Below are 19334 nucleotides of genomic sequence, written 5' to 3' on the forward strand. Positions count from 1 at the left end.
GCTTCCTTGTGGTGACCAGTTTGAAAGGCGCGGTTGCCAAGGGTGACTGTCAACAGACAGACATCTCAACTGGTTCAGAGCCGACGGGAGACGGACAGCGGACTACACTGTAGAAGACTAAACTAACCAGCTAACCAACTAGCCCTCTGACTTATTCCTTTGCTTTGCTGTGTGCAGACAGTGCAGGAAAATGTCGGACATTATTAATTCGGTTTTATCTGACATGGGCTGGGATGAGCGCTTTGCTATCCCCGAACCCAACGCTGAAAACAAGGCGTTGATGGAGGAGGTGAGTGTGGAAAAGTTCTAGTGTTTACAAGACGAGACAATTTTACGAGACAAAATATTAACTAGCGTAACGTTAACGTTAGACAAAGACGTTAGTGGCCATGAGTTACTAAGGCGTGGAAATGAGAAACTAAGTTGTGGCCGCGCATTAACCAGGGTATACCTTTCCCACTCATAAGTCAAGTTATTGTTTCTGAATGTCACCAGCTTCATACATATGAGATCCAGAGAATTTATATTTAGGGATTGTCAAAAATTGATTTGAGCTTTCAGCACTTTCACACAATCACTACTTACTTAACTATATGAGTTTACACAGTGCATAATATAATCAACGAATATATGATGGCATTATAAATAAATATAGTTAATAAACCTAAAATACAATAATGTGGATGTATAGATTCCAGGATGTGTGGCACGTTATCAAATTTTTTTTAAGCTACACTGTTAAACTAAGTCTAGCAGATAAATAGTAAAACTGTCCATGTACCATCACAAGGCAAATGTTTTTGATTGCATGTATTAAATGACAACATTTTGAGACACTTGACAATATAGTAGAGTGCTTTTAATTTGATGACCTCCTTAACAACAGATTCGCAAGAAAGAGGCAGCGTTGTTGCAGCTGGAAGACAAACTTGACAAAAACAGGGATCAAAAGCAGTTAATGACTGAATTCCTCAAAAATGCTAAACAAGAGTTGGAACATACAGAGGTGGGTTTTTCAATACACTTTATTTATGATGTGTCAAACTGGCATATGTATCATCTTCTAACCCCGGGTTATAATTATTCTTTCAAGGAGTGTTGTTACTATCCTGTTTTTCAATTTCGGGATGCAGGCTCTGTGCAGGGCGAAGGAAAGAGAAGAAGAGTTGGAGAGACATCTCACAGCCCTTGCAGAGAGAGAAAAAGGTCGCCTGGCACAAGAGGCTGCTAAGATGGAGAATGAGTTTCGATCTTTAGCTGAGAGAAGAAATATGCAAGAGGTCAACACCATCACCATCATACATAGAAAAACATTTAAAAATTGCTATAGCTTTTGGTGACAAAATGGTGATACCAAACATTTGTCCCTATCATCAGAACCAAATCTTCAAGGCCAAACAGAAGCTAGATGAGTTTAGGAACCAGATGAACTGGGACCAGCAGACCATGGATGCCTTTTTGGAGGAGTCAGCACGCAAAGATGAGGACACAATGGCCATCATCAAGTATGCTCAGCAAGATGAGGAGAGGATCAAGGTAAAGCTACATACACCTAGAGTGCTGTTCTCAACTCTCACCCATCCTGAGCTAACACCTTTATGATGTCTCCCCATTCAGTCCCTCACACTGGCTATAGAGAAGGCGACACTGGAGGCCAATGAAAAGCGCAAGGCACTTGAGAAAGAACTGACTGAGACTATAACTACACAGGTACAGTAATTGTAATAAATCAAGCACATCATGAACATTTAATATTTTAGTGACAAAATCTCTACTTTTTTAAAAGAAAAATAAAAAATGAAAAAGTCTTTGTCCCCTTAATAGAACAAAGTTACAAAAACAACATTCATATATGTTATACATCAATCTCCATCCCAATGGCACCATTCAGATGGCTGTTTAGGGAAAATAACTATATTACTTTGACTAACTAACTGTGCATATAATGTCCCAGAGTACTATATTTAATTGCCTAAGTATAAATGAAACTCTATACCATGTTGTTCTTGACTACTAGCCCAGTGGGATCTATTTTGAGATCTTTACATATTATACAGTGTCTATAAAATGTTGTTTTATTTATCTTTGGTAACAGATTGCCCTGGATAAGACTACAGAGAATTTGCAGCAGGCCCATCTGGAGACAAGACAGCTCATTCAACAATGGGAAAACACCATCAAGCAGATGAAGCAACGAGATGATGAGATACAGCAGTGTGTGCTGGTAAACACTGTGACCCTGTAATTCTGCTGATAAAAGAATTGCTGACTCAAAACCAAAACGTATTCATGTGTGAACAATAAAAACACAACATAATGTGAATGTGCACTGAACAGTTACACCAAGTGTCTGTATTCTTGCTTTGTTCCTTTCCTCCAGCAACTTGCCCAAGCCAATCAGAAAATCAGGGAAAAAAAGGCCGCCATTGCAGAGAGGAAGCACTTGCTAGATACTCAGAGGAATAACAACAAGGAAACTGAGAGAAAGATAACCATAGCCAACCGACAGGCAGTAAAACTGCGGCAAGAAGTGAAGGAGCAGGAGAATAACTGCAGCCGGCTTCAAGATGAGGTTATATTCTCTAAATGTGTTCCACGAATGTTACAGCCAATCTGAAAACTAATCCCTGATCTGTTTAATGTTTTAAGCACCACAAGTGATTCTCATTTGTCCTGCAGCTTGACAGTTACAAAGGGACGCTGGACAAAGCAACCTCTGATGTTGAGTCTGTGACATCAAACATATCCGGAATGAAGAAAGATATCCAGGATTGCAATAACAAGTCAGTGAAATCTTATGAATTGTCTTTGTCAACAGATAACCACTTTAGCACTTTGGTGCATAAACTCTGTCTGTATATGTGTGTGTTGTAGACTGGAGGAGGCCAGGGCCTACAATTCTGCATTAGAAGAGAAGTTGAAAGTTGTGACCCAGACTGCCCTTAGTGAGGAGGAACGAGCTGCCCAGATGGACCAGTACCTAAAGGACGAGGAACAGGCAATCAAAGTGAGCTGCCATACATCTTGGACCATTAGCTGTTTATTAGTTATGGTGGCAGCTGGAAAATAATTGTTGTTGCACACATTATAGTTTCTTTTTCAGTTTTTCCTTTCAGGGCATTTTTTGTATCTAAACAGACTCTTTAATCATTTTTGAAAACTGATTTTGAAAACAATCAAAATGTCAGCTACTGTATGTTGGTTCTGTCATTTATGCTATTTCTTTACCAGATAACCCATTCATCCACCATTCTTTATTTATACCTGCTTATTCCAAATTAGGGTCACAGGGATCTACTGGAGCCTATACCAGATAATTTGAATGTAAAATAATAATTAATAAAGTAAAAAAAACATATAAAACATTTTAATCTGACTGAATTAAACATTAAAATAATCCCAGAGATAAACAAATAGCACATGAAAAATCTAGACTTTTAAAAAGAGTAGCTTTTTAATTCAACTTTTCAATGTAGTATGGCCCCACAGTGGTATTTACTAGACAAGCATTATTTTGGAAAGCATGGTAGCTAATTTCATTATTCCAGATAATTTTATCATTCACTTGACTAAATAGCACTGGAAATAGCTGGTCGTCTATAATGAGAGATTAGAGATAGAGATAGAGTTTTACATGCAACATGGCTTTTTTTTTTTACTGTCCTCAAAGTGACATAGCCATGTGCTATAATACTGTTGTGTAACCTGTTCTGGCCTGTGCTTTGCTACAGGAGTTGGATGCCCAGCTGCGTGACTACAGGGAGGAGCTGTTTCATCATAAAGAGCATTTGCATGCCCTAAAGACAAAAGAGAAGGATGCTATCGCCAACATTTCAAGAAGCAAATCCACCATCAAAGGCTTGAACAGCCAGATCAGACAACTGGAGGAGTACTTAATAAAACAGCAGTTGACTGTTTATAATCTGGCAAGTATACTAATACATCTAACCATAAATAATCAGGCTACTCAGCTTTCCCTAATGTGCTGTAGACGTATGTTCAGGTTTTCCTTTCACTCTCCTGCATTATAGGACAGTACGATCACCTGCCTCAGTAAAAAGCTGGCACGACTGCAAGGTGATATTCCCTCAGATGAAAAACCAATGCTTGACACAAAGATTGCTGAGTTGACCAAAGCCCTAGAAGAGAAGAAGAAGACAGCCAACATGCTTACCAACACACTCAAGGAGTCTGAGGTCACTTTCATTGGTGGTTATTTACATCTAAATTGGAAACCAGTGAAATAATTACTTCTCATGTGTCTTTTTCTCTGACAGGATGATATTCGCATTTTGACTAAAAAGATCGAGAAATCAGAAACTCAAAAGAGAGATCTGACCAGGAAGGTAGAAGAACTCACGTTGCTGTGTAAAACAAATGAAAATGAGCTGAAGAGACTCAGACTCAGGAAACAGGTAACTAACTGATGTAATCTCATGTGTCATAGACTGTATGACACATGAAGTGTCATAGACTGTACGACACATGAAGTGTCATGAAGTGTCATAGACTGTACGACACATGAAGTGTCATAGACTGTACGACACATGAAGTGTCATGAAGTGTCATAGACTGTACGACACATGAAGTGTCATAGACTGTACGACACATGAAATGTCATAGACTACGACACATGAAGTGTCATAGACTGTACGACACATGAAGTGTCATAGACTATGACACATGAAGTGTCATGAAGTGTCATAGACTGTACGACACATGAAGTGTCGTAGACTGTACGACACATGAAGTGTCATGAAGTGTTGTAGACTGTACGACACATGAAGTGTCATGAAGTGTCATAGACTGTACGACACATGAAGTGTCGTAGACTGTACGACACATGAAGTGTCATGACGTGTCATAGACTGTACGACACATGAAGTGTCGTAGACTGTACGACACATGAAGTGTCATGAAGTGTCGTAGACTGTACGACACATGAAGTGTCATGAAGTGTCATAGACTGTACGACACATGAAGTGTCGTAGACTGTACGACACATGAAGTGTCATGACGTGTCATAGACTGTACGACACATGAAGTGTCATAGACTGTACGACACATGAAGTCTCATGGACTGTACGGCATATGAAGTGTCATGAAGTGTCATAGACTGTACGACACATGAAGTGTCATAGACTGTACGACACATGAAATGTCATAGACTACGACACATGAAGTGTCATAGACTGTACGACACATGAAGTGTCATAGACTGTACGACACATGAAGTGTCGTAGACTGTATGACACATGAAGTGTCATGAAGTGTCGTAGACTGTACGACACATGAAGTGTCGTAGACTGTACGACACATGAAGTGTCATGAAGTGTCGTAGACTGTACGACACATGAAGTGTCGTAGACTGTACGACACATGAAGTGTCATGAAGTGTCGTAGACTGTACGACACATGAAGTGTCGTAGACTGTACGACACATGAAGTGTCATGAAGTGTCATAGACTGTACGACACATGAAGTGTCATAGACTGTACGACACATGAAGTCTCATGGACTGTACAGCATATGAAGTGTCATGAAGTGTCATAGACTGTACGACACATGAAGTGTCATAGACTGTACGACACATGAAGTGTCATAGACTGAATGGCACATGAAGTGTCATAGACTGTACAACACATGAGGTGTCATAGACTGTACGACACATGAAATGTCATAGACTGTACGACACATGAAGTGTCATAGACTGTACGACACATGAAGTGTCATAGACTGTACGACACATGAAGTGTCATACTGTTAGATGGGGTTTTCATTAAAATATAGCCGATATTAAGTGATGTATCTGTATGCCAAACAATGCCATGCTGTGTGCTGTTGACCTCGTCAGGACAACATGGTGGAGCATAACATCGTAAAGATAGAGGTCAAGCGTGTTCGAGATCTGCTGTACAACAAGGCGGACATTGTGCTGTCTTTGGAGAAGAGGAAGCTGCAGCTGCAGAAAGCCATAAAGGACAGGGAGGATGAGATTAAGGTCTACAGAGAAATGCTCAACCAGCAGTTCAAGATCAGTGATCGAGAGAGACAGAGACTGAGGTATAAACCCCGGTTGTTTCTTCACATCTCATATACATACAGCTTTGCCTCCATCTGTGTTTTACATCATCTGGTTTTGATTTAACGGTGAGGTACGATCACTTTAGCGTCCTTTAGATACATTTTTTACAAGAAACTATCACTATTAGCGTTTGATTCTATTTCAGTGTTGAACTAAGCAAGAAACTGTCCAAGATTGATGTTATGAAGAAACGCTTTGAGATCATGGCACTTTCAATGGCAGCTCCCGAGGGCGAAGAGGAAAAATCACAGGCTTACTATATCACAAAGGTGAGAGATGCTGAGGCTCATGATGATGTTACATATTGATTCTGTTGAGTACAGGTTTAGATTTGTTCCTCCAGCAGACACCAGCTCTTTGAATCACTGCAGGAGTGTGCTTTTTTATCAGGTTGCACAAGAGAAAGAGGAACTCAGGCTGAAGGGAGACAGTCTGGATGCTAAAATTCGCAAAATGGAGCTGGAAAATAAAGCTCTGGAAAACACCATCCACTTGTTCAACAACAGTAATGTGGCATTTCGCAAATCCCTCAACAAAGTAAAAGAATCTAGTACGTATGACAAGGTAGAATGACACTGCTTTAGCAATTCAGCAGCAACACTCTCATCACGGATCATTAGAACTAAGTTAAATCATTTATGTCTGTTGTTTTTTTTTTTTTGTCTTCATCTGTTAAAATCAGCAGAACAGATAACACCAACGCAGAGTCATTTAAACTGTTTTTATGTTAGGTCCAGAGTACCAGGAGAAACTGAAGCTAGAAGAGCAGCTGAGAGCGGCTGAAGTGACGCTGAAGTACAAGGGAAAGCAGGTTCAGGAACTCCAGCTGGACTTACAGGTTGTTCCTATTTACAGTCAGTGTTGAGCAGAAAAATACTCTAGATTTAGTTGCACCTGCTATTTGTGAATTCATTTCTAAATTTGTGTGTAAAGTCCTTTGTCTTTGAAACTACTGACTAACCTCAATTAAAGTTTCATAAATACCCAAGCTAGTTAAAACAAAGCGTATTTGGTTGCTAAGAAACCCCTATAGTGCCAACCACTTAAAAGCTATCAACTGTGTAAACAGGAAGTCATAATGTCTAAAAATGACATTTTTATATATTAAACTTAATGATTTGTTTGGTTTCTTAAGGACTATCTTTGTATCATACTAAATACTCATAATAATTTTATGCTGTGTATTCATGCGCCTGTCTGTGTGTTTGTGTGTGTGTGTGTGTGTGTGTGTGTGTGTGTGTGTGTGTGTGGGTGTACACTGCTCTCCATTTCCAGGACATGAACAATACCTTGGACAGTCTGCTGCAAGAAGAGCAGATAGAGAAAGATAAAATAAAACACAAACAATCCCTTATCAGTAAACTGAACAAAGAAATCACTTCCCAGCAAGAGAAAATTGACAGAGCAACAAAACAGGTTTAATGTCCACATGTTTAACTACATCTAATATCTGACTAATATATAATTATGGTGTGTTCATATAAACTGCTTGGAAATCAAGCTGATTTGTTCTGTATTGTATGGCACAACCACAATGTACATTGTGTATATTATACACTGGGAGAGAAGAGGAGTAACTAAAGGAGGGTTGATGTAGGCACAGTATATATACAGTATTGTTATTTAGGAATATATTCGATAGCCGTTACAGTCCTAGTGATGTTTTCATTTTGTGTGGTCCTGCCATTTGCTAGTGCTCTAAGCTGACCAAAGAGATCCGAGCAGCAAAAAACTCCAAGACTGAGACGTTTGAAGAAAAGGACATTAAGCTCAGGGAGCTAAAAGAATTCAACAAGAGTATCAATAAGATGCTGAACGAGGCCATGGAGGGCAAACCCGACCTCCGATCAGTGCTGGAGAAATACTTCCAGCAGGTATAAAACAATTCACTGTACTGTTCTATATTCTGAAGGCTGATTAACCACAATGTGCCATGACAGGTTGTGCTTTACTTCACTGTTTTTTCTGCTGTTTCTCTCAGGCCAATCTGTCTCTTCCATCTCCCTCTTCCACTCCTACCAGCCATCGGAGCTCCAAGACAAATTCTGCCCGCAGCTCTGCCTCTCTCAGGTCGGACTTCATAAATTCTTAACAAAAGCTCCAGGGGTTTAACGGTAGAGAAAAGACTGTACTGATGGAAAAATACTGTGTACTGCTCGAATATAACCAGCGAGCTGAGACAGACTGGTTGTACTGGGGCTCTTCATGCTATGATTGTGTAGTCATCCTGAAAATGTTTTAAATTGTCTTTTTATTTTTTATATTAATAAAACATTTGAACTTCTCACTATATTTTTGTAACATTCACCATTTTGTGTGTACTTTTTTATGCAAACAATTGCTGCTCTTTAACTTTACACTGTTGCTCTTTCTCTGTATTGTAGGTCATCTTCGTCCTCAGCCAGCAGCAGCCCCGGGGCCTCTGCGCTTCACTCTTCGGTGCTGAAGACTGTGGAACTGGACTTGGATCTGAATGTGACCTCCCCTCCTCTCACCACCTCCAGACGGTCCAGCTCTGCGAGCACCAGCAGCAGCAGCAGCAGCAGCAGCAGAAAATTAAAGAAACGGTAGTTGCACAGAATAACCAGGTTATTGATATTGATCTAAAATGTGTGCATTCTTTATGTTGTGAAAAGAGGCTAGTATAGGTTGAATGTGGTTTCATGCTGTTATGTGTTAAGAAAATATATTATTCTTAATTTTAGTGTTATTCTTAAATTCTGTTGTTTGAGGGCTTGTTCCTATAACTGTGTACTTTATTTAACTCTAATGTAGCCTGAAATGGAAACTGGCTGTGCCCACAATATGTAGATAGACTGCAAAGTTTCCAAAACATGAGCCTTATTTTTTCATTCCTGCTTTGCTCATCTCAATAAAAAGTACCAGACAAATCTGAGAGCTGTTGTTTGCAATTTGTTGCATTTGTGCTTTACTGTTTTAAGTTAAATTAAATGTTTATTTAATTTGTGAGATTAATGATCTTCTCTTACTGAGCTCTAATAGCCTTATTTATTTACTTTGCTTCATCATAGCTTTCTCTATCATTCCAACATATATTTGTCTACTAGTCTAGTGGTGAGCTTTGTGCTATACTGTATAATACAGACAATCACAGCTTTAAAGGACCATACATGAGCAAAAAGATGCACAAATTCCCAACAATTCCTTGGAAAGTTAGTGGTTTCCTGGTTATTAGTCATTCTAGTCCAGACAGTTGTTTGAGGAGTGTATGTATTGTTGGTTATATGCCACTCCCTCTGAACAGGAGAGGCATTTCCTTGTACAGAACAAAAGTCGTGAGAGGCTCTGACGGTGCTGAACTATTTCTCACATATTTCATTAAAAAAAAAACCAACATGCTGCTGCTGGTCCTGTTTGCTGGATGTTTGGCCTCATCTGCTGCACAGACAAGTGAGTAGACTGGTAGTAGAAAGAAGAATATTTAAACATGTGAACTGTATATGCATTTATTGAGCTGACATTTGTCTACATTTTAAATATTATCTCCTTTGTTGTAATGTTTCCTCTGCGTTCTTTACCTCTGCTACTGCAGAGATGTCAAACATGACATTGACAGAATCAGTCCTTCCCACATCTGACTTGGATGGTATGTGCATTTTAAATGTAATATGAAGAATATGATTCACCTTGATTTCCAACATTTTGATGTTTCTGAATTTATGTATCGATATATTTCTCCCATAGTTGTGGCAATTATTGATACAGGTGTTCTGTCCAGTCAAGAGTTAAATGAAATGACACTCAGTCTGTTCTTAACTAAGGTAACTCACACAGCTTGTTTACCAAATGATCTTCCTAATATCTAATCATTAAATTATTATAGTAATATCATAAAACATTCAGAAAAGTATGTGCAGTACAGAAGCTAATATCATATAATTCTTACTGGCTGTTTAAAATGCGTTGTGTCTTTCAGCTCCACGAAATCATCAACCAGTTCCAACCAGATACGAACGTCACTCTGACTGTAAAGAAGATGACCAGAATCTGAAACCACAGCTCAGGTTTCTCCGTGTTTGGTTACTGGACTTTGAAACCGAAGGAAATAAAGGAGAAGAATGTGCTTTATGGAAGAGCCACCGCTGAGGCGCCTTAACCAAAGAAATTAAACGGACAAGGTGTGCAGCAAACTGTCACGTTTGAAGTATTAAAATGAAAAAAATGAACAAGATTATAATGTAAAGAAGGGAGCTGTTGTAAACTAGTTGTATATTAAATTTCCAAGCTATAAAATGGTTTAAAACGCCCACAGTATAAATGAGGAAACTGGGTGAGAGCTATCAACAGTGCAATATAATGAAATATAATCACTCCAGTGCAATATATCCATTATCATTTAATCAAAATGCATAAATGTGATGTGTATTGTTTGCAATGAAGAGGCTTTAGGCATTCGGTATTAAACACAGCTAATAAAAATGTAAAGATGCAGAAAGAAACGTAATATAAATTGAAAGTAGTGTTTTTATATCATGTTAACTTTTCATTTACTGTGTGTGAACAAGGATATTAACTGGATATTTCTGATCTCTGTATTTTCATCTTATCATGTAGCTTAAATAAAAGACTTTCAGTGTCTGTCTTGATAAATCCTCATATGACAATATTCACGTTCAGTGACAAAAACATTTGAAAAAAATCTTTTATTTCAGTTTTGATATAACATGAACAGAAGAACTGCCAGATTTGACAAACCAAAGGTTTTTTTACCATAAGTGACAATACTAAGTGTGCAACAGTGAATCCACAGTTTAAAGCACAAAGAGGAACGACCCAGACATGCACAATGATGTTACAGCTGCTAACAAAAGACTGGTGATGGGATGTAGTGGAGGATAACATTGCAGACGACAAGATGGACAAGAAAGAGTCACAAATGCAAACAAGATCAAATCACCTGTGCTGAAACTTCAGCAACTGTGATGAAGAAAGTGAAAGACTGTGCGTGTTACTGGGGCATTAGCTGTAAATACATAAAGAAACTGGAAAATGTCTAGTTTAAAATGCAGAATATGTCTTTACATCTTTAGTTATGAGGACAACATTAATCTAGTATTATTACTGACATGGTAATTATAAAACAATAAAGTATATTGATGTTAAACTGTTCACTGATCCAGATCTAATGGACAAGTTATTGCTACAGTTCCACTTTCAGCCACTAGAGGGAAACACAGGCTGGTGAATAGACTGAGATGGGCCCCAAGTCTCCTGCTCTGCTCATGATGCCTTCTCACTGCCATTTTTTTCTTTCTTCTTAGACATTACATCAAATTTACACCAGAGCAAATTTAAAGCAATAGAAAGAAATCAATGCAAATAATCTATATTTAACTCCCACCTGAAAACTCTGAAGCTTAAGCTGCCACAAGAGAGTTTTCATCCTAATGGAATTTATGACTGTGGTTGAGGAATATGGTGAAAACACAGACACCCAGTTTTAGTGTCTTTTTCATTGTTTACTTTGAAATTAAATAAAACTACAGAAATCCTTTCACATTCAGGCACACAGAGTTTGCCTGAATGGTGTTGAAATATGGCATAATGAAAGTATTTTATAATACACTCTTACAATAAAGAGTAAATAAACACGTTTTGTAACTCGGGAATGGATGCTTCTTATGATAGACACTCAAAACTAGGTAGAAACCATGTTGAATAAAGGAATATCTGAATAACCTCCCTGAAGCACCATTCATACAAAATATACAAATATGATGCAGAAAATCTTTGTAGTTTAATTACAATACAAAATGAAAAAGTCTTGATCACAACAGATCACAACCCACAAATAAAAAACTACATGTGTTAATGTAAAAAAAAAAAAGAAAAATAGGACAAAGATTTTAAATTCTCTTTAAAAACTCTTTACTTTCCTTGCTGCAGGTGGCGCAGGTTGGCATGTGTTTTCTCTTCTCTGACGATGAAACAGCTCCTCTGTGTGGGGAAGCTGCAGGCTGCTAACATTGTCTGTGCGTGAGCTCACTGGGCTGCAGGACGTGTTTTGCTGACATTAAAACTTAGTGAAAATGTAGCACGGCTCAGTGCTCACGGCTCAGATCAGTCAGATAATCCAGCGTAACGTCTGCAGCCTTTGCCTTTTTGTAATGTTTGGTGAAAATCAACATTAAAGTGCTTAAAAATAACTTTGTACCAACAAACAGCACAAGTAAATCTAAAGTTGTATTTATGAAACATAATGTGAAAACCTACTGAAATCAGTTAACAGGAAGAATAACAGCCCTTAAGCAAGGCACTTAAACTGCTTCAGAGTGAAGCTGCTCAGGAACCAATCCTAAAATACTAATGAACTCATTCTATGGTGTTTTGCGTTTACATATTAGTATGTAACAAACTGTAAAAATATCTCGGGGTAAAAGCTTTCAAATGGCACATGCCAACTATCACATGATTGAATTCTCGAAACAAAATCACAGTTTTATGTGTTTTCTGAAACACATTTTTGTATCATCATCACACAGAAACAAAGAAAGAAAATGTCAGTTTGAGCTAGATTAAATCATTTTCCATATCCTCCAAGAAGATATTCTTTCATCTCTGAAGGGAAGCATGTTGCATTTACAGAACAAAGCAACAGTTTGCAGTTTCTCAGGCGGCTGCTCCTTCAAGGCCAGTCATTTGAGATGTCTGAGCTTTTTTTAACTTGACCTGGTAGAAATGATCCTCAGAAGTGCCTCGCTGCTCTGTCCATGGAGGGCTTTGTGGTTCAGGACTGAGGCCTCAGAGAAAAAGCAGGTGGTTTAAACAGTCCGTCTTCAGTTCGCTGTGCTTTACCACCTGCTGGTGCCTCTGGCTCCGTGTCCAGCTCAGTCAGGCAGCAGTAGAGCAGGATCTGGGTGATTCTGGTGGCAAATGCTGCAGGAGGAAAATCGGGAAGGTGTGGGAGGAAGGGGAGGAAACAGAGAGGAGGTCAGTTACAGATAACTCATAATCTATGAGGACTAATTGTGTGTTTTGGAAAGTGATATACAATCATGTGGGACAAAAATTTAAGGATGTAAGGCTACGTGCTAATGAACATGTCTTAAACAAGTCTTCATGTCATAAATCCTATAATAATGGCCAGTAACTCAGGAGGGGAGTGTCTTTCTTTTGTCACTTTCTTTGGGTGTGTTTCCTCTTCTTCTCTTCCTTGCAGCTGCTCCCTTCAGGGGTTGCCACAGCGAATCATCTGCCTCCATTTAACCCTATCCTCTGTATCCTCCTCACCCACACCAACTATCCTCATGTCCTCCTTCACTACATCCAAGAACCTCCTCTTTGGTCTTCCTCTAGGCCTCCTTCCTGGCAGCTCTAACCTCAGCATCCTTTTACCAATGTATTCACTGTCCCTCCTCTGAACATGTCCAAACCATCTCAATCTGGCTTCCCTGGCTTTTTCTCCAAAACATCTAACATGAGCTGTCCCTCTGATGTCCTCATTCCTGATCCTATCCATCCTCGTCACTCCCAGAGAGAACCTCAACATCTTCAGCTCTGCTACCTCCAGCTCTGCCTCCTGCCTTTTTCTCAGTGCCACTGTCTCTAAACCAGACAACATGGCTGCTCTCACCACTGTCTTGTCCACCTTTCCTTTCATTCTTGCTGACACTCTTTTGTCACACATCACACCTGACACTTTCCTCCACATGTTCCAACCTGCTTGCACACATCTCTTCACTTCTTTTCCACACTCTCCATTGCTCTGGACTGTTGACCCTAGGTACTTAAAATCCTCCACCTTCTTCACCTCTACTCCCTGTAACCTCACCGTTCTACTTGAGTCCCTCTCATTTACACACATGTACTCTGTTTTACTGCGGCTAACCTTCATTCCTCTCCTTTCCAGAGCAAACCTCCACCTCTCTAGATTTTCCTCCACCTGCTCCCTGCTCTCACTACAGATGACAACGTCATCTGCAAACATCATGGTCCAGGGAGATTCCTGTCTAACCTCATCTGTCAGCCTGTCCATCACCACAGCAAACAAGAAGGGGCTCAAAGCCGATCCTTGGTGCAGTCCCACCACTTTCTTTGTGTGTGTTTAATAATGGCTAACCAGACACATGATGGTATTTGACTAAATGAATATTTACAATTAAATTAAAAGACACATCCTTCTGCTCTGAAATACAACATTTTCTGTACATGACAATCTGAATCTTACCGTTTAGTTTGCTTAGAAATTTGGGCCTCCTCCCCTCAGGCAGATAAACAGTCACATAATAGACCGGCACCCCAGACAGAGCAATGCCAATTCCTATGAGAGAATTTATGGTGTCTCCATACAGAGGGACGATGACCAAGAACAGGCTGCACAGGCAGTAGATGAAGGGGAAGAACAAGGTCAGCTGTGGAGAGAAGAATACAAACAGATTTGACTAGTTTGAAAATCTGTGTGTCTATGTGAATCTACATTTACATGCAGAGTAATAGTTCAAGTCATTACAAAACTGTTTAAACAGTCATATGAAAACCCACCAAACTTTTCTCTCGGGCTTAGAGCTTCAGCTGAACAAATATTTTCCCTTGGGCCCTCAGGAGGGTGAACTCTGTATCCTCTGCTTTGTTTAGCAGATCGTATTTTCTTGTATTCTTATCACCATGTTGCACATTTGTGTATTTGCACATCTACATTTAATTGTATATTTTGCCTCACTAAAAAAAAACCTATTGTAATTATTTTTTTTTGCGTTTTACATTTATATTCCATTTACTGGATGCCTGTGTATAAACAGACAAACAATCTGTTGGGTGATTTGTTTCTAAGTGAAAACACAAATGTAAAAGTATTAAATACATTTAATATGAAGCTGAATAACAACAAATCACAGCACCTTGACAGGCCGGTATCTGTCCGGCTGCGTGACGCGCAGGTAGATGAGGCCAGCCACGGACAGACCCACATAGAGCCAGTAACTGAAGCTGAAGTAGTTAATGAGCTGGAAGACGTCCTCCACGCACAGAAAGACCAGACCCATCAACCCCTGCATCCACACACACACACACACCCACAATGAAAAGTTGTAGCAACACGTCACACTGTTATCACCATGTTTTGTTCTTTGAAGTGTCGTGTGTGTATGTGTGTATGTGTGTGTGTGTGTGTGTGTGTGTGTGTGTGTGTGTGCATTTGAGGAACCTAATATTCATTTGTACTTAAGAGTAAATATTCCTCACGTTGAACAGCAGTGCAGGTATGGGGGTGTAACGCTTCATGTGGATCAGACTCAGACTGTTTGGGAGGTGCCCCTCTCTGGCCCCAACAAAAAACAACCTGAATGATCAATAAAGATTAAAGTTATTGGCAAAACACTCATCATGATATTGTCCTGTAGTCAGTGTCTGCTGAGTATTTTGCTGTTACCGTGAGGCAGCAATGATAGAAGCATTGAGTCCTCCATAGCAGGACATGGCTACTGAAACTGGGATGATCCACTTGAACGGCCCCAGGACTGCGTTCCCAAATGTCTTTGGGGTAAGATTCATATGAAATATGAATATATGGGTCACAAAAACTGATCAGCTATGTCTCAAATGGGCTTATCAGAGTGTAAAACATCTTGGGTCAACCATGTCTAAGCAGAGCAGGACTATATTTAGCTGCAGCATGAGTCATATCTCTCAGGTGTCTTACCACAGCAACAGCGTCACTGGCCAGCAGGGATGGCATGTCCAGAACCACATAATATGCTACATTGGTCAGCAGGTAGATAATGGTCACTATGGGCATGGAAATGGCGATGGCAAGAGGCAGATTCCTACAGCAACGAGACACACAGAGAAGTTAGTGACTCAAAGAAAAACTCCAATAATCACAAGTTTGATGTGGTGAATCAAGTCGCAGTTCACACCCCAATAGCCCATTTTCCTTTCTAGTTTCTAGCTTCTACAGAAAATGTCACTTCTGTATTTGGTTTGTCACATTCATCTATACATAGATTAATCAATGCAAACAATGAAAAAGAACAGACGTGAATAAGAATTGTATCTGTTTCTACTACATGTAAAAGATGTGTTTGATCAGGCCTGGACAGCAGAAACAAACTGTAAAAAAAAAAAAACCGCTTGACATTTTATCTCCTTCTCAGTTGATCTGGCACTTATTAGCAAATAGTTGTTTATTTATACACCCAGCAGTGATGGAGCAACATTAACATTCATTTGGAGTTGTGTTTCTGTGCATGTCATAAATAAGCCCAAGAGTAAAGTCCAATATTTACTCTCTTACAGCTGCAACAACTCTTGAGGGATATATCTGGAAATATCTTATGTAAGCTGTTAAATGTGCAGCTTAGCTTCACTGCTATGTGCTAATTTTTTTTTCTATCTTGTTTCTTTGCTAGGCAGCATGGTGGTTAGCACTGTTGCCTCACAGCAAGAAGGTCGTGGGTTTGCAACACGGCCTTTCTGTGTGGAGTTTGCATGTTCTCCCTGTGCTTGTGTGGGTTTTCTCCAGGTACTCTGGTTTCCTCCCACAGTCCAAAAACATGTATGTCAGGTTGATTGGTGACTCTAAATTGTCCATAGGAGTGAGTGTGAGTGTGTGAGGTTGTTTGTCTCTATGTGGCCCTGTGATGGACTGGTGACCTGTCCAGGGTGTACCCCTGCCTTTCACCCAAAGAGAGCTGGGATAGGCTCCAGCAGATCCCTGTGACCCTGATTCAGGAAAAAGCGGGTATAGAAAATGGATGGATGGATGTTTATTTGCTCATGGGAAAGTGTCCTACTATCATTTTTAGAGCTTTTTTTTTGTTTGTTTGTTTGTTTTTTTTTTGTTGTTGCTGGAAACAGCTGCCTGGTGTGTCTGGAAATGAGACTAATAAGAAAAAGATCCAAACATTAAAGCCACAGTCTGGAAAATCAAAACAATGAGCTGAACGACACTAAAAATCCTAGATAGTTTTTTGATTGGTTAGAAAAAGCCTGGTGGTAAAACCAAGCATGTTCACGTAGGCTACATTTTTATGTGAGTTTGTATGTCTGCATGTGTGTGGTACCTCTCTGGATTCTGAATCTCTTCCGTGACAAAGTTGAGCGTATCCCAGCCAGAGTAAGAGAACAGAGCTGAATAGAGGGCCAGAGCAATGGCTCCTGCATCTGTGGAGGAGCCCTCAAATGGACTATCAAAGCTCTTTGTTTCCCCTACACAGAGAAGTCAAAGTTTAAAGCACTCTGATTTCAAGTGATCTGTTCAAGTGAAATTATCTACTCACCAGTAGATAATTTCAGGATTCCTATAATGATGATGAGGAAGAGAGCCATGAGCTTGGCATAAGTGAAAATGTCCTGGACCAGAGTTCCCCACTTCACATACGCACAGTTGATAAAAATGAGCACACCTGGAAAACACACAGGATTAAGGCAATGAGTTTCCTCTATATCGGCCAGATCTTAAAGATTCAATGTGTAAAATTTAGAGTGATCTATTAGCGGAAATGGAACAAAGTCCTTATAAATATGTTGTCAATTATGTAATCACCAGGAAATACCAACTGTTGCATTTTCTTAATCTTTGAATGAAACTTTTAAATCAGGTCTCCTAAATCAGCTGGAGACAGCTTCTACGGTAGCCCAGAATGGACAAACCAAACACTGGTACTGGACAGGGAACCATGTTCTGTTTTAAAGGTAGTAAATGCTGGATGGGGGTGGGGGTGGGCGTGCTCAGAAGGTTGCATTCTTCAATCTCACCACTAGATGCTGCTAAATCTTCACATCACATTTTACCCATTGGACTTTTAATCGATACAAGGCCCGTTATAGCTTCAAATGTACCTTCTGCTTTCTTGATATGTTACATTTTGCAGTAAATGAGAAACTCATTTTGGGACAAGTTGAATTTCAAAAGCTACAGAAGCCTCATCTCAGGCCTCCAGATCACTGATGATCTCCTCTGTGTCACATGGACCATGTTCGTTAAGTGGGTACAGAGGAGAAACTCACTTTATGGTAGAGTGAGTAATTAATGAGTGCGAATATATTTATTGGTCATTGGTTGATTAAAACCATAAGAACAAAAACTTAAACTTTTTAGTCTCAGACAAATTTTAAGAAATAATTCTAATTCTTATAACCTGGTTTTCTGGGTGAAAAACTAGATCCTGATCATCATCATCATCATCAGACACATTCTTACATATACAGGCTGCAGCAATGAGGCGGACAGCATTATATGGTGGATGGCAGGTGGGGTACAAAGCCTCCACCAGGTAGTTGGCAAAGGTTAGTGAAATCACAGCCTGGCTGGCCGGCTCAATCAACAGGATTGATGTCCACAGGCGGATAAAAGCCAGGAAGCCACCAAATGACTCCAGGATGTAGACGTAACTGGCTCCAGACTTTGTGATGGTGGTGCCGAGCTCAGCGTAGCACAAAGCCCCAAACACAGAGAAGATGCCTCCAAGAGCCCAAATCAGCAACGACAGCCCATACGAAGCACTGTACATGAGTACACCCTTAGGTGAAACAAAGATCCCAGAGCCAATCATGTTTCCCACAATGAGGCAGATCCCATTGATGAGAGAAATTTCTCTCTTCATCTGCATTTTCTCTTCTTTCCCTCCATTTGGGGCCTTTAAGTCCTCATCAGATGGAGCTCTTGAACTTGGACATATCGTGTGTGACATGACCCCTATCTTCTGCCTCAGATCCCCCATTAGTCCTGGAGATGATGAAGCAAGAATTAAAGAGCGTTCTTCAAATTTAACACTTAGGTATATTCGCAGGAACATTAACACACACATTTTTCTTCATAGTGTACATCCAGATATTAACAAAACCTAACAGGGGCAATAGTCCTAACGAGAAAAGGCCAATGTGTAAAAGGAAGATAAAGAAAGTGAACTTACTTTATTTTTGGGCGAATTGAAAGGTTTATTTCTCCCTCTGGATATACAGTGTCCCTCAGGTCAGAGCTGCTCCTATGAAGCAGACAGTGGGATGAAATCGTACCGGTAGCAAAAGCAATAGTCAGTGTTGCAATCCCTGCAGCCCAGCACCACAGACGGTGTTTTTCCAGCAGTACCAGGCGACATGTACTCTCGTGTTCCCTCTGTGCTATTTTCAGAGCCAAGCAGACCTCATCCCTGCCCCCCAGGAGCCTTCAACAGCTTAGAAAGACAGAGCCACTCAACATACATACAGGATACAGTCAAATTGATACTGTGATGTATTAATGAATATTTTAACACACTATGATTGGCCCAGCAGCAGTCATTCACACATA

General features: G+C 39.9%; 2 protein-coding genes across 2 annotated transcripts; one reads left to right on the plus strand and one right to left on the minus strand.

Annotated features, from left to right (window-relative positions):
* Positions 1–61: 61 nt before the first annotated feature.
* Positions 62–8962, plus strand: ccdc39 (coiled-coil domain 39 molecular ruler complex subunit). The gene is made up of 20 exons (XM_026313613.1): positions 62–289; positions 887–1006; positions 1134–1280; positions 1378–1536; positions 1618–1710; positions 2096–2224; positions 2381–2572; positions 2680–2783; positions 2875–3007; positions 3732–3926; positions 4032–4196; positions 4278–4415; positions 5855–6063; positions 6231–6354; positions 6476–6635; positions 6817–6923; positions 7361–7501; positions 7780–7959; positions 8067–8155; positions 8470–8962. The coding sequence occupies exons 1-20, from the start codon at positions 191–193 to the stop codon at positions 8654–8656; spliced, it is 2871 nt and encodes a 956-aa protein (XP_026169398.1). The 5' UTR covers positions 62–190; the 3' UTR covers positions 8657–8962.
* Positions 8963–10863: 1901 nt separating this feature from the next.
* LOC113133858 (Y+L amino acid transporter 2) lies at positions 10864–19204 on the minus strand. Its single transcript, XM_026312846.1, has 10 exons — positions 18958–19204; positions 18246–18770; positions 17323–17448; positions 17107–17251; positions 15744–15867; positions 15474–15577; positions 15287–15383; positions 14944–15093; positions 14274–14457; positions 10864–12982 (listed from the first exon to the last, which is right to left on the minus strand). Exons 2-10 carry the CDS (start codon positions 18763–18765, stop codon positions 12834–12836), a joined length of 1599 nt encoding a protein of 532 aa, XP_026168631.1. The 5' UTR covers positions 18766–18770; positions 18958–19204; the 3' UTR covers positions 10864–12833.
* Positions 19205–19334: the final 130 nt, after the last annotated feature.

Source organism: Mastacembelus armatus, chromosome 17 (genome assembly GCF_900324485.2).
Source record: "Mastacembelus armatus chromosome 17, fMasArm1.2, whole genome shotgun sequence".
NCBI lineage: Eukaryota > Metazoa > Chordata > Actinopteri > Synbranchiformes > Mastacembelidae > Mastacembelus > Mastacembelus armatus.